Consider the following 24,652-nt stretch of genomic DNA (forward strand, 5'->3'; position numbering starts at 1 on the left):
GCAGAAAGCGAAGAAGAACTAAAGAGCTTCTTGATGAAAGTGAAAGAGGAGAGTGAAAAAGTTGGCTTAAAACTCAACATTCAGAAAACAAAGATCATGGCATCTGTCTGGTCCCAACATTTCATGGCAAATAAGTGGGGAAACAATGGAAACAGTGAGAGACTTTATTTTGTGGGGCTCCAAAATCACTGTAGATGGTGACTACAGCCCTGAAATTAAAAGACACTTGCTCCTTGGAAGAAAAGCTATGACCAACCTAGCCAGCATATTAAAAAGCAAAGACATTACTTTGTCAGCAAAAGTCCACCTAGTCAAAGCTATGGTGCTTCCTTTGTAGCTCAGTCAGTAAAGAATCTGCCTGCAGTGCAGGAGACCCAGGTTCGATCCCTGGGTCGGGAAGAATCCTGGAGGAGGAAATGGCAACCCATTCCAGCATTCTTGTCTAGAGAATCTCATGGACAGAGGAGCTTGGCTGGCTATAGTCCATGGGGTCCCACGCGTCAGACATGACTTAGTGGCTAAACCACTTACGCCTGCATTACATGGTTTTTCCAGTAGTCATTATGGATGTGAGAGCTGGACTATAAAGAAAGCTGAGCATGAAAGAACTGACGCTTTTGAACTGTGGTGTTGGAGAAGACTCTTGAGAGTCCCTTGGACTACAAGGAGATCAAACCAGTCAATCATAAAGGAAATCGGTCCTGAATATTCATTGGAAGGACTGATGCTGAAGCTCCAATACTTTGGCCACTTGATGAGAAGAACTGATTCATTGGAAAAGACCCTGATGCTGAGAAAAACTGAAGGTTGGAGGAGAAGATGACAGAGGATGAGATGGTTGGATGGCATCACTGACTCAATGGACATGAGTTTGAGCAAGCGCCGGGAGTTGACGATGGACAGCGAAGCCTGGTGTGCTGCAGTCCATGGACTCGACTCAGTGACTGAGCTGAACTGTCAGGCTTTGGTAGAAGTTTTACTAGCTTCATAAAACAAATTGAGGCAGTTCCGTATTTTCCTTTTCTCTGAGATAGTATCAGATTAGAATTATTTGTTTCTAAATGTTTAGTAGAATTTGCTAAAACTGTCTGGGCCCTGATGCTTTTTTGTTTGAAGACTGGAAAACACTATTGATGTCTAATTCTTTGAATAGTTACAGGACTATTTTTAGTCTTTGTTTCTTCTTGGGGCAGTTTTTTGGCTTTTACAAAATATTTATTTATTTATTTGGCTGTGCCCAGTCTCGTTGGGGCATGCAGGATCTTTACTTGGGGCATGTAGGATGTAGTTCCCTGAACAGGGACAGAACCCGGGCCCCTGGATTGGGAGTACAGAGTCTTAGCCACTGGACCACCGGGAGGTCCTGTTCTTGGGGCAGTTTTGATGGGTTTTATTTTTCTGAGATTTTGTCCTTGTCATCCGTGTTTTCAAATGTATCGTCTAAGGTTACTCACAACGCTCTCTTTTCATCGTCTTTTTATCCTTTGTCCTATGTGCAGTCATGGTCTCCTTTCACTCTTTCTCACTGCTGTGTTTTAAAGTCTTTGTTTACTTGACTCTGCCAGGTTTTAGTTGTGGCACGCATCATCTTCATTTGCAGCTCGTGGGATCTCGTTCTCTGACCAGGGATCGAACCCGGGCCCTCTGTGTTGGGAGCATGGAGTCTCAGCCACTGCACCACCAGGGAATGTCCCCTTTGCATTCTTAATATTGCTTGAAAGTGAAGTCGCTCAGTTGTGTCCGACTCTTTGTGACCCCATGGACTGCAGCCTGCCAGGCTCCTCCGTCCATGGGATTTTCCAGGCAAGAGCACTGGAGTGGGTGCCATTGCCTTCTCCAATAATAATATTGCTTGTTTGCCTTTTCTCCTTTTTCTTGATCAGTTTTGCTGTACATTTAATTTTATCCAACTGTACAAAGAACCAACTTTTGATTTCTTTGATCCTTTCTATTAAATTATCTTTTTCGATTTCAGTTGATTTCTGCTTCTCTTCCTTAAGCTTTCTTTGAGTGCATTCTGTTCTTTTTTTTTTCTAACTTTGTCCATTGGCTATTTAGCTCCTTTATTTTCAGCGGCCTTGATGTTAGCATTTATTCAGTAATCTTGTCTACTTCAGCTGCCTCCCTCAGGCTCTCCTTATCAGTGCCAGGCGCTACCCTGCCTCCCTGTTTGTTGCAAAGGACGATGGACTTCAAGTGGTTCCTGTGAGAAGCTGGTGCCATGTGTGAGGATGTGAGTGAACTTGGGGCTGAGTCACCCGACAGAAGACCCCTCTAGTCCTGGGGCTCAAAGACCCTTGGTCACTGAAGAAGACAAAGACTGGGTCATAGCTTTTCTTATTACAGGTGTAGTGTATGGTATGGCGATTACAGATTTAAAAAAAGGAAAAGTAAAATTACATTTAATCTCACCACTTAATGATAACCACTAGAGTGTGTGTGAGTTCGTACCTGTGGAATCCTCTTTTTTTTTTTTTTAACAGAAATAGGACCATGTTACACACACAGCTTTGGAACGGTTTTCCACCTGAGCGGCATGTCACAAACCACTTTTCAGGTCAACGCGTTTGAAAGAGCAAGGATTTTAAGACCGGTTTTGTGTCGGCTTTAGTGTTTTCGAGACCTTCTCCGTCTACATGTGACGGTCTGCTCAGTGGTCCTCATCTTTCCTGTTTAGACAGAACTCAGCCAAAGTTTTTGGTTCCCGCTGGGAAACAGACTACATTTATTTATTTATTTATTTATTAAAATTTATTTATTTATTTTTAAATTTATTTTTATTATTATTATTTTTTTTTAGTTTTTTATTTTTAAAATTTTAAAATCTTTAATTCTTACATGCGTTTACAGACTACATTTAAATCGGATGTGGCTGAATCATGACCTTAGTTGGTTTTATCAATGAGTGCAAAGAGGAAAGTCGTGTTTCTGGCCCTCGGGTGGTAAGGTGGTACCCTGCCTTGTATCACACTTGTGGCTCGGATAACATCTCCTCACTTGGAGCCCGTGAGCATCAGCCAGGCAAGAAGTGGGGCGGAGAGAAGGCAGACAGGGCCAGGCTTCCGTGGGCAGCCCTCCTCCCAGGCTCCCACGGCACTGAGATGTTACAATGTGTGAGGTTAGAACCCCGCTGTTTAGGGCCAGGTGTGGGGAGGCTGAAAGGGGCTTCAGTGGTATAGAATCCGCCTGCCAGTGCAGGAGACTTAAGAGACACAGGTTCAACCCCAGGGTCAGGAAGAGCCCCTGGAGAAGGAAATAGCTACCCACTCCAGTCTTCTTGCCTGGAGAATTCCAGAGACAGAGGAGCTTGGTGGGCTACAGTCCATGGGGTTGCGAAGAGTCAGACACGACTGAGCGACTAAGCACACGTGCGTGCGTGTGTGGGGAGGGAAGAGCGTCTGTGGAAATGAGTTTCCAACTCTGTCCTTAAAAGGCTAATTGGAAGAGAGAAACGATGGCATCGTGGAGTGCAGAGAACCCCGGGGTTTTGAAGTGGTTCCTTATTTCAAAAGGCATTTGCATCCTGGTTGCGTGCATTTGAGCTTGGTTGGCCTCGTGAATACGGTGGCTGATGCTATGGGCCTCTGTACCTCCCCGGTTTATTACTGAGGCCTTTTGTGACATCCTCTGGGCGACCCCAGGGGCGAGGCGGATGCTACTCTTTCTCCATCTGGTAGGCGGCACCAGCAGCTGTGACCAGCGCAGCCCAAAGGCGCTCTGCTTGGAGAACACACGGCTCCTGCCAGACTGGTTCCCTGGGGCCGGGAGGGAGGGTTCAGTTCCTCTGCGTTTTAAGTCTGGAAAAGATGTGCCCCGTGGGAGTGCCGATGTGCGTTCCAGAGATGCCTGCCACCCACCCTTTCCTGGATAGGGCTACTGAAGGGAATATAATTAGAAACGCACGAGATGTCCCCTGCACCTCTGGGGGCTGTGCCTAGCATCATCTTATCTTTGGAACAAAACGCGTTCAGTGGCTGTTTGCAGCCAGAGGCCCCTGGAGGCTGTGGTAGGAGAGGGAGAAAACAGATTTGATTTGCTTATCCTAGACTGAGGTCCGGGACCTGAGTCCCCATGGCCAACCTAGGGCAGTATCAAAGCTAAGCCCCTGCTAAGCGCCCTCAGGGCAGTGACTTCTAGAATTCTTGAGCTGGGAAAGGCCATTGGCTCGCCCCACTAGCCGTCATCTCCTGAGGATGAGGAGTGAGGCTGTTGGAGTCTCAGCGTGGGGACAGCTGCAGAGGCAGTGGGTACCCTGAGCTGCTGGGGCCTGGGAGGAGGACCGGCAGCCTCCCCAAGGGTGCTGGAGCAGCCTTGCTGTTGTTGTTGAGTCTCTCAGTCATGTCGACTCTTGCAACCCCATGGACTGTAGCCCAGCAGGCTCCTCTGCCCATGGGGTTTTCCAGGCAAGCATACTGGAGTGGGCTGCCATTTCCTTCTCCAGGGGATCTTCCTGACTCAGGAATCAAACATGCGCCTCCTGCATTGGCAGGTGGATTCCCCCAGAGCATCCTACCTGGACCTGAAACAACCTCAGAGGCCACCCCCAAAGCAGTCTGGCTAACTCTCTGCCAGCCCTCTTGCTTGCAGAATGCTGAGCTTACGTGTTATATGTAGAGGAGTGTCTCCTGAGGCATTTTTGTTTCTTTGAATTGCAATACTGGCATTCTGGGGGCAGTTCTCAGCTAAGGTATTGTGCCCCGTAAAACTAGTTGAGTTTTATGTCTATGAGAAGGGAGACTGTGGAAACAGGAATTTGTGTGGTGATGAAAATTTACTGCTCAGTGACTCTCTTTTTTTCAATTGACGTGTGGTTGATTTACAATGTTGTGTTAGTTTCAGGTGTACAGCCAAAGTGATTAAGTTATACATATATCTCTTCTGTTTCAGGTTCTTTTCCCTTACAGGTTATTACAAAACCTGAGTATAGTCCCCTGTGCTGTACAGCAGATCCTTGTTGGTTATCTATTTTATATATACCTTCGTGCTCAGTTCTGTCTGACTCTTTGCGACCCCATGGACGGTAGCCCCCCAGGCTCCTCTGCCCATGGGGTTTTCCAGGCAAGAATACTGGAGTGAGTTGCCATTTCCTTCTCCAGGGGATCTTCTGTTGACCCAGGGATCGAACCCACATCTCTTACGTCTGCTGCACTGGCAGGTGGATTCTTTACCACTAGTGCCCCCTGGGAATCCCTGTTTTATATATAGTAGAAGGAAGTGGCACCCCATTCCAGTACTCTTGCCTGGAGAATCCCATGGACGGAGGAGCCTGGTAGGCTGCAGTCCATGGGGTCGCTAAGAGTCGGACACGACTGAGCGACTTCACTTTCACTTTCCACTTTCATGCATTGGAGAAGGACATGGCAACCCACTCCAGTGTTCTTGCCTGGAGAATCCCAGGGACGGGAAGCCTGGTGGGCCGCCGTCTCTGGGGTCTCACAGAGTCGGACACGACTGAAGCGACTTAGCAGCAGCAGCAGCAGCAGCAGCAGTGTGCGTGTGTTAATCCCAGACTCCTGATTTTTCCCTCCTCCCTTTCCCTTTAGATAACCGTAAGTTTGTTTTCTGTGTCTGTGGATCAGTTTCTGTTTTGTATATAAACTCGTTTGTATTATTTTCTTCGATTCCACTTCTGAGTGATATCCTGTGGTATGTGTCTTTCTCTTTCTAACTTACTTCACCTCGTACGATATCTCTAGGCCCATCCATGTTTAAGTGAATTTGATTTAGTGCCCTGCTTACGTACATGTACAGTTTCCAGTGCTGTGTGAGAATCAATCATAAAAAGGGGCAAAAGGGCAAGGACACACATAATCCTAACCAGCAGAGCTTTTGTAGAAACTTGCCACGTTGTTGGGTTGTTCTTTCCTGTGGTCGGCGCGGTGGGATGAAAGCAGGGGAACTGCCCGGGTTCCCTGGCATGGGGTGGTGGGGTCCTCCCGTCTGCCCGTCTCTGCACTCATAGGTGTAGCCCGGCCTCCCCCCTCGGCTTCTCCATCGTTTATTCCCGTGGCTGCTGTGCCATCTTTCTGAGGCATCCTGTCCCCAGATAGCTGCTCGCCTGTTGATGGCTCTTTGTACCCACAGATGAGCTTCCCGTGAAGCATGGGACAGAGCAGGCTGGGGAGTGTCCCTCCTTTTCTGGGATGGCTGTAACCCAGCTTTGTCATGCAGGATTGTTACAAATCTGAAGGGAGTAAACATAGCTCATGGTGCCTAAACATGCCTTCACTTCACCTGGGGTCTCCAGGGAGGGTGGGGACGGGGTCAGAACGGACCCCCTTGCTGGTTGGCCTTAATGACAAAGCAAGCATGTCAGCAGTGGTTTGGCTGCTCTGGAGGAGGGGAGGGAAAGGACCCAGGGAGTCCTCCTGGAAATCTCTGCTCATCACCTTCTGCGTGTGCCCAGGTCACCGTGAGCGCAGGTTCTGGGCTGAGATGGTGAGATGGCAGAAACACAGACTCTCACAAGAGGACCTGGTCTCACAGGGCTCTGTGGGCTGCCGGGGGTGGGGGGAGCGGCGGGGCTCGTCTCCCTGGCACCTCTTCCCAGTGGAGATGAAGCTTACAGGGCATTAGGAAGGACCAGGGAGTGAGCCTGGAGCTGATTAATGGGCAGCGGGGAGTGTGAGGGCGTTGGAGGAAGAAATAATGGCATGTTGACAGGTGCAGGTTTGAGCAGATGTGGGACTAACCAGGTGGCGCCAACCAGAAGGAACCCACCTGCCCATGCAGGAGACATGAGAGACACAGGTTCGATCCCTGGGTCGGGAAGATCCCCTGGAAGAGGGCATGGCAACCCACTTTGGTATTCTTGCCTGGAGAATCCTGTGGACGGAGGAGCTTGAGTCACAAAGAGTCGGGCACAACGGAAGCAACTTAAGCATGCAGAGCTAACCAGGTGACCTATAGCTGTGAACCTAGGACCCTCCCCAGGAAAGCGCTCCAAAGTTCATGGCCTCAGGGAAACAGCGGGGTAAAAAGAAGAGAGCGGGGACTTTACAGCCAGCCTCCTCACCCCAATCCCCATGTTGGATTTCCCCAGAACTTCCCCAGTCCTGGTAGCACTGGAGTCTGAAGGACAGCTGAGCACAGCACTCAGACTTGAGATCCAGAGCTGGTGACCTCCAGGGTGCTGGTATACGCCCCCAGAACTCCCCCTGGGGTGGGCGAGTGGGTCTGTTTCCTTTGTCCGGGAGCAGCCCCCGAGGTTTAGTTCCGCTGAAGAGGGAGCCTGAGGAATCAGATGTGCTTGATTCCTCGTGGGCTCCCCTCACTCTTGATCCAGCTCCACCGGCTCTCTGTGTGTGCATACGTGGGTGTTTATCCCTGTAAACGCAAGGGATGTCACCAGCTGCACGCCGTGTATGTGGCGGGGGATGGGGTGCAGGCGGAGAACCCATCAGAGAATCGGGGGGTGGGCCCTCAGGGCATCTGGAAGATGCAGTTCAACTAAATGGCAATTTGGGGATGCCAGTGAAAGGGAATTTTCAGCGCGTTGGCGGTATGTAAAGTTCACATCTCTGCGAGAGCTGACGGTCTGCTTTTTCCAGATTCAGCAGGCTCACTAGCGTGTGCTTCTGTTCACACACACGTCTGCTCGGGGATAGCTCTTGGGAATTGGGTCCCTTTACTCTGGTCCGATTCTCGTTTTCGGAAACCTTTGCTGCTCTGTCTCCAGTGTCCTGGCCCCTGCCCTTCACGCTCAGCACTGAACTTGCAGCCGGATGCAGTGGAGAGCCCGATGGTGGGGTCAGGGCTGCTGGCAGGTCCTCAGGCTGCGTCTAGAGAGTGGGGGTGAGTGCCTCAGCTCTGCAGATTGTGGATGTCAGTCAGTGGGAGTGCGCTGCCCACTCCCCAACCCAGAGAAGAGGGCATGTGGGTGATCTCAGAAAGCCAGCCTTCACAGTGTGGACGTGGCCATGGGGATTTATCTTTCTCTTCTCTACTCTGTTGAGTAGGGGACCCTAGTGGACAATACAAGGATACCCCCATTTTTTTTAATTGGAAATAATTTCAAAGTTAAAAAAATGTTGCAAAACAAATAGGGAACACCCAGATACACTTTATCTAGATTTTCCTATTTTAATATTTTGCCTCATTTGCCTTATGGTGGCTTTGTGTGTTCAGATTATTTTTTTTCTGAACCATTTGAAATAAGTTACATGTATCATGTCCCTTTCCCCCCAAATAAAGTGTGCATTTCCTAAAAATAAGATGTCCATATCTTTCAGTAATTAGCTACCTGATATTTATATTTGGGATCATATAACATCAAAGCTGTGGTTTTTCTAGAACTCATGTACAGATATGAGAGTTGGATCATAAAGAAGGCTGAGTGCTGAAGAATTGAGGCTTTCGAGTTATGCTGCTGGAGAAGACTCTTGAGGGTCCCTTGGACAACAAGGAGATCAAACCAGTCAATCCTAAAGGAAATAAAGCCTGAATATTCATTGGAAGGACTGATGCTGAAGCTGAAGCTCCAGAATATCGGCCACCTGATTCGAAGAGCCAACTCACTGGAAAAGACCTTGATGCTGGGAAAGATTGAAGGCAGGAGGAGAAGAGGGTGACGGAAGATGAGATGGTTGGATGGCATCACTGACTCAATGGACATGAGTCTGAGCCAACTCTGGGAGACTGTGAAGGACAGGGGAGCCTGGTGTGCTGCAGTCCACGGGGTCGCAAAGAGTCAGATACAACCTAGCATCTGAACAGCAGCAACATCACGTGGAAAAGTTTGTTATAAGTTTGTTATAAGTTCTATTAAGTCCTTACTATTTTTCCGTGTGATTTTATCATTGTTCAGCTATGTCTGACTCTTTTGCGGCCCCATGGACTGTAGCCTCCCAGGCTCCTCTGTCCATGGCATTTCCCAGATAAGGATACTGGAGTGGTTGCCATTTCCTTCTCCAGAGGATCTTCCCGACCCAGGGATTGAACCCATGTCTCCTGCATTGGCAGGTGGATTCTTTACCGCTGAGCCACCTGGGAAGCCCAGATTATATAATGTCCACTTTTAAACATTAATAGATGGATACCTCTCAGATTTTTCCTCCTCTTGTAAGTCTTTGGATGATGTCTTGAATAGATTTAGTCTTTCAACTTTCCTTGATCATTGCACAAATATCTCTTGCACCCCCTACAATTGTCTGATGCTGTGCTTGGTGCTGGCGTTTAAAGGTGAACAAGCTCAGACAAGCATCTCATCTGCAGGGAGCTCCCAGTTTAAGTGAGAGACAGACATGAATCAGATTATTACATAAACCACAGGTCATAATCCATAAGCCAGGGGCCAGCAGCTTACTGCCCCCAGACCAAATCTGGCCCACTGTCTGTTTTTTTTTACGATTCCCAAGCCAAGAATGATTTTTACAGTTTTGACGGTTGAAAAAGAATCAAAAGAAGAATAACGTTTCATGACATGTAAAACTTAAATGCAATTCAAACCTCGGCATCCACAAATAAGGTTTTATTGAAACTCAGTCATGCCAAGCATTTCTAGCAGTTAGGTTGAGCCGCTGCCACAAAAACTAAAGGACCTGAAAAGTAAAAAATATTTAGTATTCTCTGGACTTCTAAACAGGGAGAGCTTGCTGAGTGAGTGAGTGAAGTCGCTCAGTCGTGTCCAACTCTTTTCGATCCCATGGACTGTAGCCTACCAGGCTCCTCTGTCTGTGGGATTTTCCAGGCAAGAATACTGGAGTGGGTTGCCAATTCCTTCTCCAAGCCCTGGTGTAAATACCCGCAGGAGTGCTAGGAAGGAGGGTTACAAGAAAAGAGATTGTGTACAGAGGCCTGTGTGGGGACCTAGGAAAGGATGCTGAGCTGGGAGCCGAGCGAAGGGAAGGCATTACCTGGAGGAGTGGGTGGGCATTGCAGGCAGCTCATTCAAAGGTCCTGGGGTTGAGGAGGGTGGAGCTTTCAAGAACTGGAAAGACGGCTTTTCAGTGTGATGGGAAGAGAGGTGGGGGTGCAGCTCAGGAGGTGCTGCTGGAGGGGCTAGAGAAGGGTGCCATCCGCCCTGCCACGGTGACAGTGATAATGTGGCCTGGGGGATGGCTGTGGTCAGGGAGGGGTCGCAGTGGGTGCACAGCTCTGCCAGAGGCCACTGACTTGTTCTTCCTCTTCTTTTAGGTAAAACCTGTTCACCAGCGTGTTGGCGTCCTGTGGCAAGCTGGTCAGCTGAGGCTCGGGGTGTTAAGGATCTGGAAGCTGTCCCATCCGAGGTGTTGAAACCAAAACAAACATTATTTGTGCAACTCCGGCACACTCCGGTGTGTGTGTGCGTGCACACCATCAGCTCTGTGTGTCACTGCAGGAGACACCACCCTCCACATGCCCCTTTCAAACGTCACCCCTTCCTTTTCTCCCCTAGAGGGCTTTTGCCTTGCTGAGGGGTAGAAACAGGCTGATTTTAAAAATAATTTTAAAGTAACTCTGTCGACAAAAGTGAGAGAGATCAGAAGTGACCAAGGACCTAAAGGTTTCTGACAGTCCGCTCTCCTGATCAGCTATGGGAGCGCTGGCTTTTCATTGGTGGTGGCTGCATCCAGGTTTTAGAGTGTGGGGCGTAGAGCTGCTCAGCTTGTAGCAGGTGTAAACAAGTCCTTGTGGTTCCTTTTCTTTCTTTTTCCCAAAGGGTTTAGCAGAATTGGCCATGGCTAGCTCACAAAGAATTCTGAATATCAGGGAGAGACCTCTACCTGTGTTTGCTGTGAGTGTGTGTGTGTGTGTGTGTGTGTGTGTATACACGTGAGATAATTTCTCCATCCCCAGAGAGAAGAGAAAGTGCTCACCTGTCTTCAGTTAGTAATATCTGTTGCCTGTCACCGTTCTACGTTGTTGGTCTTAGAAATGGAATTAAAACAAAAAATTCACTGTGATAATTTGAATGGTGATCTGGTTGGCTGATAAAAAACCCCCTGCCAGGGACTGTGTTTGCTGTTGGTCCAGGAGCCCACCTGGATGCAGGTGCCGAGTGCAGGAGGGCCCCTCCCGCAGGTGGGGCTGGGAGTCTGGGCGGCGGGTTGTCCCACAGCTCAAGCGCCCAACGCTTGCCGGCTTCTGGAAGCGGGGCCTCGGGCTGACTTCTTGGGACGCTAGAGGCCTGCCATCTCCCAGTATCCTTCTGGCGAAAGTCTCCGGGCAGTGCCTCGGGGTGCCGGGACCCTGCTCTTCCTGGAAGAGTATTTGTGAACTCTTCTGTCCCCTCTTTGCTGGCGTTCTGCAGGGCTCCCATACTTCCCTTTGTATTGATTGCTCTGCCGCTTGGGATGAAAAGCTCCAGCTTTTTCCAGCTTGCCGCCTCTATTCAAATTCTTCAGTTTCCTGAGAAGAGGGCTGCCCTGCTTTGGGGTCTCCTGGCTCCCAAGCCCCACTGGGCCTGCCAGGCTGACTCGCCAGCTGTAGAGGACGATGCTCAGGGACAGCCAGCCTGAAGGTGGAGGCCTGCTGCCCCTTGGCGCCTCCTGTGAGCGCACTGCTTTTGCTGGCCTCCCTTTTCCCTTTCTCTGCCCTGTTTGCTGGAGGGCTGGGCCGACTTTGTCTCTGCCATCCACCGTGTCCTCACGGGAGGTGACTCAGTGGGCCAGGGCACCTGGGAGCTGTGTGCCCTCAGAACCTTCGAACTGGAGCCACGGCTTCCACTTGCCTTTCCATCCTCGGAGAAGCTGGTTCTTCTGCCTGACATGTAAACGCCAGGTGCTTGCCACTGGGCCTGGCAGAGGCAGCCCCCAAGGATGACCCTTCCGGATGCCAGAGCTCTGGCACCACAGGCTCTTAAATAAAAACCTTTCTGGCGCGAACTGTGTGCATTGCCTTGGATGTTTTCTGAGCTGGGAGTCCAGTAGGGTGCCTTCCTGTGATCAGAGAGGCAGGCCTGAGGCTGGGAGGGGCAGAGATGGGGGACCATGGGTAGATCCCTGGTCCTGGGAGTTTAGAAAAAAATTCCAGGGGCACGGCACGCTGCCCCCCTTTGTCCACTGTGCACCCCTCGCTAGTGGAGAGGCGGCAAGGTGAGGTAGGCAGGCCGGCCTTTGTGTCGACTGGAACTGGGGGGAGTGGGGTCCCAGGCAGTGGGGAGAAGGGAGGGTGGGGTGGGGAGAGGAAGCTATGGGGGACCCTGCTATTACCTGCATTATCCAGCCCCTCCTCCATGAAGATAAGTTCTGTTTCTTAAAAGCAGAGTGAGTTGGGCCTTGGAAAAGCAAAGCTGGGCTGGAGGGAACATCAGACCTGGTAGGTTGTCTTCTTCCCTCTTTTTGTCCTTTTCCTGGGCACTTCAGAGTGGCCGACTTCATGGTGAAAGGGGCCCATGTCCAAAAGCATCTCTGCTTTCCTCCCTCGGTGGAAGTTTAGGTATCCTTAAATGGGGGTACCCCGATCCCGAAGACCCAGGAAGAAGATCACATTCTTCCACAAGTGCATGAAATTCCAAGTGTTAGTCCATCAGTTCAACTTTTTGTGACCCTATGGACTCTAGCCCACCAAGGTCCTCTGCCTGTGGAATTCTCCAGGCATGAATACTGGAGTGGGTTGCCATGCCCTTCTCCAGGGGGTCTGCCTGACCCAGGGGGTTGAACCTGGGGCTTCCTGCATTGCAGGCAGATTCTTTACCAGGCTTTATCTGATCCACTACGGAAGCCCCATCACATGTCCAGCATCAGATCTTAAAGGTGTGGATGCTGTAGAGACACAATCTAGTCTGGTATCTTCTGGATTCACTTAAAAAATAGGACTGGAAGTTATGATAAAAACATTTCAGACTGATTTAAAAAGCAAATTTTGATTAAAAGTGAATTTATTATAAAAGCAATGTTTTTATGGGGGACATTTTGGAAGATAGTTAATTATAAAGAAGACAAGTTATCAGATAACTTGGAATGGCATTTCAGAGTTTTCCCCTTCTCTCCCTCCCTTCCTTCCTTTCTCCCTTCCTTGGGTCATTTATCTGCATTTATCATTTGCAAACATTTAGTGAATACCCACTTATGCAGGGCTCTGTGTTAACTGGAAGGCTCAGGAAGTTGAGTCTGAAGGGAAGACCAGACACAGTGACCTAGAGGGATGGCAGGGTGACAAGGGTGTGGCAGGGATGATGGGGGTGGATAGGAGCCTCAGAAGCCTTGACAAGTGAAGGAGCCAGCTCTGCTTACACTTCTATGCCTTTTCAACTTCTCTACACATCTGGGTCATAGGACCTCATTTTTTCACTTACCGTTATGAGCATTTCCCCATCTCCACAAATATTTAACACTTTTAAAAAGAGACTTGGCATTGTATCTTGGAGAACTGCACCACCGAAGGACCCCATCTCTAACTGATACCCACCAAAGAGAGGACAGGAAGGGCCCCTTGGCCAAGCCCAAGGAGTGAGGCCCCTGGGGTCTGAACTGCACCCCAAGGAGAGCTCAGACTATGGCTAGTTTCTTTTCCTCCTCCTCCTCTTTCCTCCCTTTTAGGCCCCTTCTGGTATTTCAGCCTGGAGTCTGGGGAAGGATGAGGTCGACCTGAATGCGGAGCTTGGCTCATCCCCGCCTAGCATCACCGCTTCTCCTGCCCAGGCCCCGCCGTATGTGGTTCTGACCCTCGGCTGTCTGCACCCTGGTCGAGCAGCTCAGGGACCGTCCGTGTGTCACTGAGTGGCGCTCACAAAGGGCACCTGCTGCCCTGGCTCCCGACCTGCGTGCAGCAGACTCATCAGAGCCCTACCCGGCTTCCCACCACCGCCCTGGGCGTGGCCTCTGCACGTGTCCCCGGTGGTCCCGAGGCTCAGGGTGGGTTCCGGAGCACTGGCGCCCCCTGCCGGGTCCTGGAAGCGGCCGTCGAGGGAGGTCAGGATTCAGTCTTACGTGTTCTCAGATGTCTGTCCTAAGATCTCGGCATCACCGACATGGAATGTCGCCTCAGTTGCGCACTACTACGTTCAGCATCAGAGGTTTCTGTTGAAAGTTTTGCAGTTTACCTCTGCGGTGCTGATGGTCATCCTTGGGGCGAGGTCCTAGGGCCTGGACGGAACCGACCCCAAAGTCCACACCCTGGGATGGAGCGCCGCGGAGCGAGACGACGCTGGGAAGTGTAGGGCGGGGGTTCAGGTTGGGGTATCGGAGTCCAGCACTGTCAGTCCACACTTGAGGAGACTCGGGCTCCGGAGTCGGCGGGAGCTTCAGCCCTTTCCCCCACGGGGGGTAAGTTCCCGCCCAGCCCGAAGCGTCTGTACCCAGAACCCTAAGCAAGACCCAGCCGGAGGCCGCTGCCTTCTCGGCCTCGCCTCGCGGCTCTCCGTGCCCCGCCGGGGGCAGCAGGGGTGTTGGGGGCTGTCCCCGCACCCTGGGACTGGAGAGGCTGTGGCGACTGCCCGCGCGGCTGGGGGTGGATTCGGACCTCCCTATAAAAACATACACCCACAAAAACACACCTCAGATTGGCAACCCGGTGCCCCCTCGGGAGACCACCGTCAGGGCGTTCCCGAAGGCGGTCAGTCGCCAAGACTCAAGAGTCTGAAAGCCCTTGAACCTCACCTGGCCAGCCCAAACAGCACCGCGGCCAGTGGGGGCACCTCGACACCCCCACACTTTGCCCCCGCCCCACCCGGGCCGACCTCAGCTTCTGCTGCGGCGAGGTCGGCTGCATGTCTCCTGGTACTGAGGAGCCTCCTGAGGATGGACTCGCCGGAGCTCATCACGTGGGCCCTCAAAGAGCAGGCCTGTGGCTTGGGACTCTGCATTTCCAACAAGCTCCCGGGCGAGGCCTCATCCCGGAGAGCTAGAAGGCGGGCTCCCTGCTTCCCGCCCGATGCCACCGCCCCGGGGCCTTCCCGAGTTCTGGCCCCCCAGGCCTTGGCCCGTCTTCCACCGCAGCCCTTCGTTACCACGATGCTCACCCCCCACTCGGCTCCCGATGTCCCGGCTGGAGGGTCGCCCATGGTCCCTCCTTCCAGATACTGGAGGCCAGAAAGCCGGCAGGGGCTTGCCCGACGTGCCTTGGAGGGAGAGCGGGCACTTGGAGGGGCGGCAGGTCCCTCCCCATGCGCAGGAGGACCATCCTGCTTGGAGGATCAGCGTTTCCAGGTTCCTGGGTGCCTGGTAAGATGGCCCTGATGTCTAAGGAAGGGTTAAAACTAGTCCGAGTGGAAGGTTGGTTGTCAATGCTCCTGTATGTCTGGGCTCTTCCTGGTGAACAGGGGGGAAAAAACAAAAACAAAAAAAACTTCAAAAAGTACTACAGAGTTTCCTTCTCAGAACCTACAGGTGAAAAGCTCCAATTCAGAGAGGGTGTCTCGCCCACCAGGAAAAGCCAGCCTCCTGCTGCAGGGCTCACCTGGTCCCGCAGGCCAGGTCATCTGGAGGCAGCGGCCTGGGTCCTCCCTGGAGTCCAGGGCCCTGTTAAGTCCCTGATGACAGGTCAGGTCTCAGGGGCACTGAGCCACACGTGCCCCGCCAGCACCCGGTGCTGCATGGGTCTGAAGGGGCGCAAGAGAACCATGCAGGTGGATGGATGGCTGTGCCGATTCTGAGCAGGCATGGGGGAAGACAGCAGGGCAGGGATCCCTGGGCCTGACTCCCAGGAGGACCCGCTGGCGGAGGGGAGGAGCTGCCTAGCTCGGGCTCCATGCAACTGCTGCGAACAGGAGAGGGGGACGTGGATGGGGCCATTTGGGGTGGCACACATCTTCATCCAATGAGACGTCGCTCTTAGGAGCAAGGTGGCACACCACCTCCAAGCCCTTGAGAAGGCCACCAGCAAGAGTGCTCCTGAGAAAAGCTTGAGCCTCCCGAAGCACCACCGCCCCCCATCAATCTCTCTCTTCCCGACCGTGAACTCATCAGGTGCATCTCCCAGCTGGCTCCCCAGAGCCCCACTGGCCTCTCTCTGGGGTCCCCTGGGCGCCCCCTTACCTTCCCAGGCCCTGACGTCAGCCGAGTCATCTTTGACTCAATGTCTGTTCTCCTCCTCTGCCCTCCCCGCCCCACCTGGTGGCTCACCGGTCCTGTCGCTTCTCCGGGCATCCTAAGTTTTCCCCCACCACCATGCTTCCCACCCACAGCCCCTGCTCCGGTCCGGGCCCCTCCTCCGGGGACCCTAAACTCCTAGCTAGTTTCCTAACTGGTCTTTCAGCCCCTGGGTGCCCCTGTGCTCTGCCCACCTTCTTCACAGGGAGGGCAGTGGACCCAAGCAGCTCCCTGTTGCCAACAGATTAAAAGTCCAAACTCTTTAACTCAGCCCAGGAGGCTCTTCACAGCCTCTCCCGGCCCCTCCTGGCCCTCCGTTCCCCCCTCCCCGCCCGCCCCCCCCCAACCCTGCCCAACCAGTCTCCTGCCCAGCCCTTTTGTTTGCATCCAGCCAACCTTCTCAGTGGTTCCTGGATGAGCCACACACCGTCCCTTTCCAGTTCAGATCCAGTTCAAAGTCTGCTTCTCCGTGGTGACATCACCCACCGTGCTGGGTGATGGCTGTGGTGGCACTCTGTAGAGGGGTCTGTTCTCCGAGGTGCCCGGGCCCTGTTGGCATCTAAGGTAGCAGGATCTCAGAGGCCAACGCCCTTTGCATGCTGTCCTCGGTCACCTGCAGGCTTGAGACCATGGGGTCATTTGGGCCTCCTGGTTTCTGCCTTCTGCACATCTGCTGTATTTATTTACCAGGTCACCCTGGGTGTGGGATGACATGAAGGCTGCTTCATATCCAATATTCAGGGGCAGTGCTTTGACTTTCCGGAGGAACGGGGGCGGGTGTTCTGGGGAGGGCTGACCCTGTGGGTCACAGGCACGTGCAGCACACACTTCTACAAGGGGGCTTCAGACGTTTGCTGCTTTTAAACCTTCTTTCCTCTTGCCACTGGAGTGTCCCCTGGGCCCCCGGTCAGTGTCCAGCCTCGCATGGAGTCTTGCCGACACCCCTCTCTTCGCCCACCCTCTCTTGACTCTGTATGCTCCTCTCCCATCCCTTCCCCTCAGTCAAAAGCATTGGCCCTCCCCCTGCTTGCTGGGGGCAGTTAGTCCACCCTCTTCGCTGAGCCTTGGGATGGTCTCCCTCAGGCTCTGGGGAACCTCACCTCCTTCCATGAGTCCTGATCATACCCTTCCTTGCTGCCTCTGCCCCAAGCAAACAGCACTCTTTGTCTCAAAAGGGGCTGTTTCTCCGACGTTGCCCCCACGTACTTGTGGATAGAACCGCAAGGCCAGCCAGCGCTCACTGGTCAGCCTCTCCCTTATGATGCTCTAGCTTCTGGGTGGCTGTGGACTGGAATGCTTTGTGTGTGTATGTGTGTGTGTGTGCCAAGCCTGGGCACTTGGTCGGGGGAGCAGTGATCACTTTTGATAGTGACAATGACTGAGTATGAGGATCTGGCGGTCAGTGACCTTGGACATAGTTGTAGAGTGAAGGATGGTGTCGACCAGCATTTCACTTTGACAGTACTCTGAAAGTCCAGCTGCGATCCACTCACCCGAGAAGTCTCATGCAAAAGGAGGAGATGAAAGAAGAGGTACATGAAGTGAGCTAGGAGGAGGGTCCCCCAGTATTTGTAAAGGAAGAGGGGAGTACATCACTGCAGTAGTCACTGCAGTCAGTATATCACTGGCTGTCCCGAGGCTCTGGGCTCATGGGAGATGCTGTGATTTCATTCATTCACCCTACTCTGCCAGGCACTGTTCTAGGAACTGGGAACACCCAGGCGAACAAGACAGACTCAACTTCCGCTGCCGTGAAATTTATGCTAAGCAAAAGACAGGTACCAGCAGCTACAAATCCTGCCATCCTGCAGAAAGCGCTAAGGGGTAATGGTGCACAGGTCAGCCAGCTCTGAATGGAACTTGAAGGGACAGAAGGGGACTCTGGTTGGAGGAGGGATGATGCAGAGGGAGGCTCAGGAGGAATGGCTATGAGGTGGGCTGTGTCCAGAGACCATCACGGGGGCTACTTTCCTGCCAAAGAGCCTGATTTCCCAGCGTCAGACATCCTTTCTCCAAGGACAGGGCTACCCTGCTCCTGAGAGAGCCTCAGGACTCCTGGCAAAGAGAAATGTGGGAGAAGAGGGGGTGGGTGCTGATGGTTCCGATTTGGATTCTTCCAGCTGTCACTCGGGCAGGACGAGCCCTCCAGGAGTTATCCAGCGATTTCCTAGAGAATATGCAAGGCATCTAGATCCAGTTTCATCCCAGAAAAGGGCACAGCGAGGGGAGGGCGTCAGGTTTGGGTCTGCCCCCAGGCTCAGACATTTTAGCATCCCTGACAGATGACTCCTGTGAGTCTCTAGGCAGCGGGACCCACCAGCATTTCCTGATGGGGAAGGAGTTCCAGGATGGCTCTCTCTTTGTAGGAAAAGTTAGAGGCTTAGGATGACGGCTGGAGAAGACTTCTCTGCTGCGGGCCATGACAGACGGGACTACCATAATCCAAGTTCACAGTCGGAGGTGCCTGAAGCAACTCGAAAACAGGAAGCTAAGCTGCAAGCTCGTGGAGGGCTGGCTCATTCTGGTTCCCCCTTGAGCTCAGAGGGTAGCCCTTCCTCGGGGTCAGGTTTAAAGGAGGTGAGGGAGGGCTCGCTGTGCTCCCTGGCTTTGGTAGGTACTGGGCCTTGGCTTTTGTCTACAAGCCCATTGGGTGCACAGCTCAGTTTCTGAGCAGATTTGTCTGGATCCACCAGTGCCCTCAAGGCAAAAGCAGCTTCGAGAGCTGGGTTTACTGTTCTGGGTTCTCTTCTCTATGACTCTGCCCAGTAATTCCCCGCTATCTTGATATCTCTTTGATGCCTTTAAGAAGATTGTCCATTTTATAATATTCTAGCTTTTGCTTTTTTTTTTTTTTAAGTGTCTCCAGGGGATAGTTTCAAAGGCTTAATGGGCCATTTCTACCAATGGAAGTCTTAAGTTACTTTTCTCGGTGCCACCCTGCCATGGGGCTCCTGGCCAGCTTCAGAGGTGCCCACCCTGGGGGGAGAGCGTTCCACAGAGCTGTGGTGGGGGACGGGCAGAGGGAGGTGGTTGGGTCCTGGGTCTTTGGGGGCAGACAGAACTCAGAGGGACAGCCTCAGGTCAGGGGCAGAGGCCCGCCCACTTTCCCGGGAGGGTTTGCAAGGTTCCGCTGTTGGGCCCCCCGGGGAAGCCTCTCACACTGGCCTCTTCATTCATTGGCTATTGAGTCCTTATTTTTCTCAGGGACTTCAGGATAGGAACAACCAGAAGGAAAGAAGAAGAGTCAGGCATGCTGGGTGGGCCTGCAGACTCAGAGGGCCAGAGAGGAGGGATCAAATTGCCTGCAGATATAAGGCACCCACAGATTTCTAGGGGATGCCCACCTAAGCCTTTAGGTAGGGTATTCTGGTTTGTTTTTTTTTTTTTGCCCTGAATTTAGGCAATATTGTGAGAGACCCAAGTGGAAATCAAATTACAGTCACATTTGCTCAAATTCACTCCAATTATTTCCCCATATATATGTACTGTACCCATCCATGTATCTATTTACGTTACGATGCTCAGCGTGTGTCTCTGACCCAGGGGTCTGCTTCTGCCTTGGCTCACGCACTTCTGTGCCAATGGTCGCTTATTTGGCAGAGGACGTGTTGTATTTACGCCTCTCTTATTACCAATATCAAATAAGGAGGAAGAGAGAGGCAGTGAGGAGACTGAGTTCAGAGGGTCTGGATGACCACCAGGTGCTCGGGAGGCTGGCGGGAGCCCGAGGAGACATGGGGACAAAAGTTAAAGACAGCAATATTTTCTCTTTTGTGTCAAATGCTGCGTGCTCTCTGCAATGTAAGTCATCTCCACAAAAACCCACCCTTCCTGCCAATTTGCAAAATCCCCTACAGGCTTGGGTTGGTTGAATTTGGGGTTCCTGCCACCTCTTAGTTCAACAACGTTTCCAAGGACATGGATGGGGTCTCGTGAGGGATGCACTGTCTTTTATCTGAATATTCTCCTATTCCAGGACCTGAACGTGGTTTCTTCCAAAAAACCTCCTTGCAGGAGCCTTTGACAATTGCCTCCTCTGATCATTTCGAAGGATAGATTCCTGAAAAGGGGACCTCAGGGCGAAAGCTTTTGGTGTATTTTATACCATTGCTTTTGTTTTTCCTACAGAGTTTATACCAGCTTGCACGCCAAGAAGCTACAGATGGTAACATGAGTCTCACCCGGACACTCCTGTTAATGTACCTTGTCCTGATTCCGTGATTCCTCACCCTACTGTCAATTCCACGTGTGTCCTGGAAACAGCCCAGGAGGAGAGAGGAGTCAGGATTGTTGGAAGGGCTTACAGACCTCAGAGGATCAGAGAGGAGTGTGCGGATACTAGGGAGGTATGCCTACAGCCCATGCTAATGGCCCCTGGGAGGAGGGTTTTTTTTTTTTTTTAATGATTTGTTTGGCCTTGGAGTTGATCAGTTTTGGATACCAAAGAAAACCAGGCTTCTGAGCTTGTGAAGCCAGGTCAGAGGTCCTCCTGCCTCCTCTGGGCCTCCTGTGGCCTCTAGGGAGAAGGATGCTCCTAGGTAGTGAGCCAGCCAGCCCTTCCGGTAACTTTGGGCGGCTCGGCTGGCAGGGAGGGACCCCCCTCAGTCTCATAGTTGCACAGGTCTTGATTCATTCATTTCACAAATATTTACTGAGCACTTACTATGCGTCAAGCCCTAATGTGAGCATGGGTAGGGGGCGGGTGGGTCACACCAGCCAACAAAACAGAGGGAAACAGCCCTGCCCGTCTAGATTTCATATTCTCAGACACGTTTTTCTGCTCGAGTGTCACCTTAGGAATCTTTCACTCTCGGAGCTGGACTTCCCTCTCTCTGTGCTTCAGGGTCCTACCCTCCCCACGAGGCTGACTTGGTCCTGGATCAAGGATGGCTCTCCCAGGGCTTGTGTCTGTCGCAGCTTAGAGTGTATGCATTTTCTATAGCTTCTATCCCTAGCCTTTGGGGACTGAGTGGACCCCTTTGCCAAGTTTAGACTGGAGGGTAGTGGGGGCAAGTTTCAGGGAAACCAGAGCTTAGCATTGGCACCAGCAGGCTTTCAGTGGAGTGGGGGGAAAAATGCAGGGCTCTGGGGCCTTGGGGGTGGCCCGGGCACCGGTCAGATGCAGCCTGTGGCATATTCCCTGGGTGGCCCAGACTCAATACAAATTAATTCAGCTGCGTGTTGTGACCTGAGATCCTGGTACTGCTGGGGTTTAGCTGTCTTCAGAAGGCAGCAGTTGAGGAAAGGACTTGATCCAGCCCTAAGTGTCTTCTGGATGTGTTCATTTGCATCCTCTCTTGTGTCAGTCACATAGATTGAGGAATGGGATGGGCCCCATATTTGCATGATTGCAATCTGAGCCCCTGTAAGCCCTGCCTGTCACCGGCAGGGTGGGGGCGTGGCCTGCTGGCTGGGCCCCTCCCGCCCATCCAAGTCATCTGCAACCCGCGGGGTCCCGTGGCCTCCTGCGCTCGGGGCCAGGGGTCAACAGAGGGCCAAAACACGCCTGTGCTTTCCTGCCACGTTCCGCAAAGGGGCTTCTCACGGTCCCTTGGCCTTAGACATCAGCTTGAGGAAGCAAACGTGAAACACAGCTCCTTCCCCTTGGTCCCCAGTCAGACCAGTCCCACCAGACATTTCTTGGTCTCTTCTGTAGACTTGGCCAAGACTTCAGCAAGGCTGAGGCATGGGGTGGGGGTGGGGGTGGTAGGCTGAGCCACACAGAGTTCTCAGAAACTGTCACCAGGGCCCTCCCAGGCCCCTGATAACCATTTCGCCTCCCCCAATCCTGTCCTGTGAGGAGGAGAAGTCCTCCACTGTAAGTCTAAGCTGGCATATTCCAGCCTCTAGGGGCCCTCGCGAGATGCTGAGATGCTGGCCAATCACAGAGCAGCTCACCCCTACCCTCCGGGGGTGGATAACGGGCCTTGTCCCTTGCTAAATCCGGATGTGGGCCCTCGGGTGGCCCTTCTGTCTTAAGTCCCGCGGGAGACTCTGATGCGGGGAGGGCAGGTGCTCCATCCACCCCACACCCCGCACCCCCGTCTCCCACCCCCGTCAGGAGACAGCTTCCTGGGAGGACAGGGGAGCCCCTCGGGTCTCGTGAAACTCCCGAGTCCCGGAGCCAGGGGCGGGCGAGTGAGGGCAGGGTGGTTCCGTGCCTTCCTCGAGGCAAGCAGTCCTTCTCTCGATAGGAGAGCTGTTGCTGCGTCTTTGGCATCTTCCTCTGTGAGTAAATGAAGTGGTTAGGCAGGGTCGCTGGGGTCCCCTCGTCGCCCAAGGTGTGGGCATATTTTGGGGGATATTTTAACGGGGCCCAGGGGGGCGCTATCCCATCAGGTTCCATGGCGTGCTGACACATGCTTTTAAAAACTGTGTTGCTTTAAAAGTATAAACCCTGGAAGCATCCTAGAGGGCGTCTTAACAGCTGACCCAGGGTGAGCGTCTCTCCCAGCCTGGGCGACCACCGCTTGCTTCCCTACTGGTCATGGATGATGCTGGGCTGAGAACAGCAATTTTCTTCCTAAGACACAATTCTCCTCCAAAGGAGCGTTCTGGGCGTGGAGAGGAAACACACCCGCCCATCCTTGTAGAATTTCTTGGATTTTCTCTTTTAAATGTGTCCTAGCAGGCCGTGTCCATGTGTTCCAGGGTCAACAGAAGGGGCCTGGCGGTAATCGGTTGGGTCTCACTATTTGATTGCTTTTTTAGAGCGCAGTAAAGGTGACTGTTGTTTCTGAGGGCCCCTGGAAACACGCTCGTGGGTCACAATGTCAGGACCAGCTGAGCATTCTGGATGCCTGCTTCTGGCCCCTGCAGCCCCTGCACCCCCCAAAACTCCACACACTCCTGTTAACAGCTTCAGTCAGAATCAAACAAGATGTGTGCCCTGAGCCGGGATGCAGTGGGGTCAAGCAGAAGGAAAGGGCAGAGTCCTACAATAAACTGTTGATACTTATCTCTGATATGGCAGCCGCTCTGAGGGCCAGGGCAGCGGCTTCCTCCCTTCTGTATTCAGGCCCCTTCCCGGGAGCTGGGGAAGCTCTCAGGGAGATGGTTGCGGAAATGAAAAACAACCCCCTATGAGAGGCCTCTTTTGAGAATAAACTTCCAGACCTTCCTTCAAATAGAGGTGCACCGAGCGGAGGCTGGCACCTCCCAGAGGTTCGAGAGAGAGTGTATGGATGTGTAACCCTTCATTTATATCACCGCCCAGTTGCCTCTGTCCCTAGGTTGCCAACATCCCTGCTTATTCGTAAGGAATCACTTGTCTAGTCACTTAGCGGACTGATAAAGGAAGACTTGGGTCTTTGAGGTTGTGTTAGGGTAGGCCAAACTGCTATAACAAATAGACCCAAAATATGAGGGCTCCAACACAAAAGACGTTTATTTCTTTCTCGCATGCTAGTCCAGTGCGGTAGCTCCACATGATTGACACGGGGGAGGCGGGAGCAAGCTCTCTTCTCTAGAGAGTCCCTGAGGCACCCAGGCTGATGGTGGCTCTGCCATATCTGAAAGGTGGCTTCCCAGGTTGCCACCACAGTCAGCACCCCTCCAGGCACGTGAGGAGGGAAAAGTGGAGGGGTCATGGCTGCCTGGAGGAGGGACATCCCCCGTCCGACCACTTTGCAGAGAACGCAGCCCCCCAGTCCCACCTAACATCGTGACTGGGAAACGGAGTAGAAGCTGCTGAGCCATATATACGTAGCAAGCCTGGAAGCAGGGGCCAGATTTGGGATTCACAAGAGATCCTGTGTCTCCTTGTCCAATGACCAGCCCGCTACGAGCACTAATCTTGCTGCTGGAAGTGCTCTGCGCCCCCAGTTTCATGCCTATGTGGACTTTCCCATCAAAGGCTCCAAGGACCACGATAAGCACAAGACTCTGGGAAGAAAAACAGGAGGGGTCTCGTCTTTCAAATGCAGTTTTGTTTTTTTTTTTTTTTTTGTCACTTGACATAGTGACACAGAGGAGGGAGAAAATAAATCCAGAGAGGCTGCTTGCACGGGGAAGCCCATTCTTTGTGGTCCTGGGAGCCTGGGAGCCTGGGACCTTGCCTTGGTTATCATGGGGCCCCCAGAAATGCGCTAGGTCGCTGATGGTGTCACGGGGCCCCTGGAGATGGCAGAGGCTCTCCTGCTACTGTATGGATGGCCACTATTTTCTGTGATGCTGGGGGTGGGGGTGGGGAAGGCAACGTGCATCCTGACTGCCTGCCTCACGAGAGGCCTTTAGCTTGGCTGACCCCACGTCCTCATGTTCCTTCTGCCTGCACCGCAGCCCCCCATCCCATTAACTTTCTTACGCAAATCCTCCAGCTCCGGCCTCAGCGGGAGGAGGTCTCTGATTATTCTTGGGCTTGCACGTTTCTACCACCGCCTTTGAAAGCGCAGTTGCAGAGGCACCCTGCTCTACTCTCACTGTCGGTCCTCCTCTTGGGCACTTGTGGGCAGCTTCTTGTATTGCTTGGACTGTCTTGTCCATGGTTTCAACGCTCACCGTGTCTTCCCAGTGGCATTGTAAGCTCCTTGAGTGCTGGGAAAATCTGTCTCGTCTTTGAGGGTTGGGAATTTGTCTCATCTTTGGAGGCTTCCTGGGGGCTTGAGTGTGGTGTGGTGAGCATTCTGTAGATGCTTGGAGCGATGGTGGTTGTTAAGAACTTGGGGGAAAGTCTAACAGTGACTTGAGCTGGAGACGTAAAT

General features: G+C 52.5%; 1 protein-coding gene across 2 annotated transcripts in view; it reads left to right on the forward strand.

The window, feature by feature from the left end:
• The window catches only part of FAM174B (family with sequence similarity 174 member B), a 143,422-nt gene extending 131,618 nt beyond the window's left edge, over window positions 1-11,804 (forward strand). For both annotated transcript variants that reach the window (XM_069559936.1, XM_069559935.1), the window contains one exon: window positions 10,135-11,804. In XM_069559936.1, coding sequence (XP_069416037.1) covers window positions 10,135-10,138 — 4 coding nt within the window. In that variant the 3' untranslated portion in view covers window positions 10,139-11,804. The remainder of the gene's footprint in view (window positions 1-10,134) is intronic.
• Window positions 11,805-24,652: the final 12,848 nt, after the last annotated feature.

Source organism: Ovis canadensis, chromosome 18, assembly GCF_042477335.2.
Source record: "Ovis canadensis isolate MfBH-ARS-UI-01 breed Bighorn chromosome 18, ARS-UI_OviCan_v2, whole genome shotgun sequence".
Classification (NCBI taxonomy): Eukaryota; Metazoa; Chordata; class Mammalia; order Artiodactyla; family Bovidae; genus Ovis; species Ovis canadensis.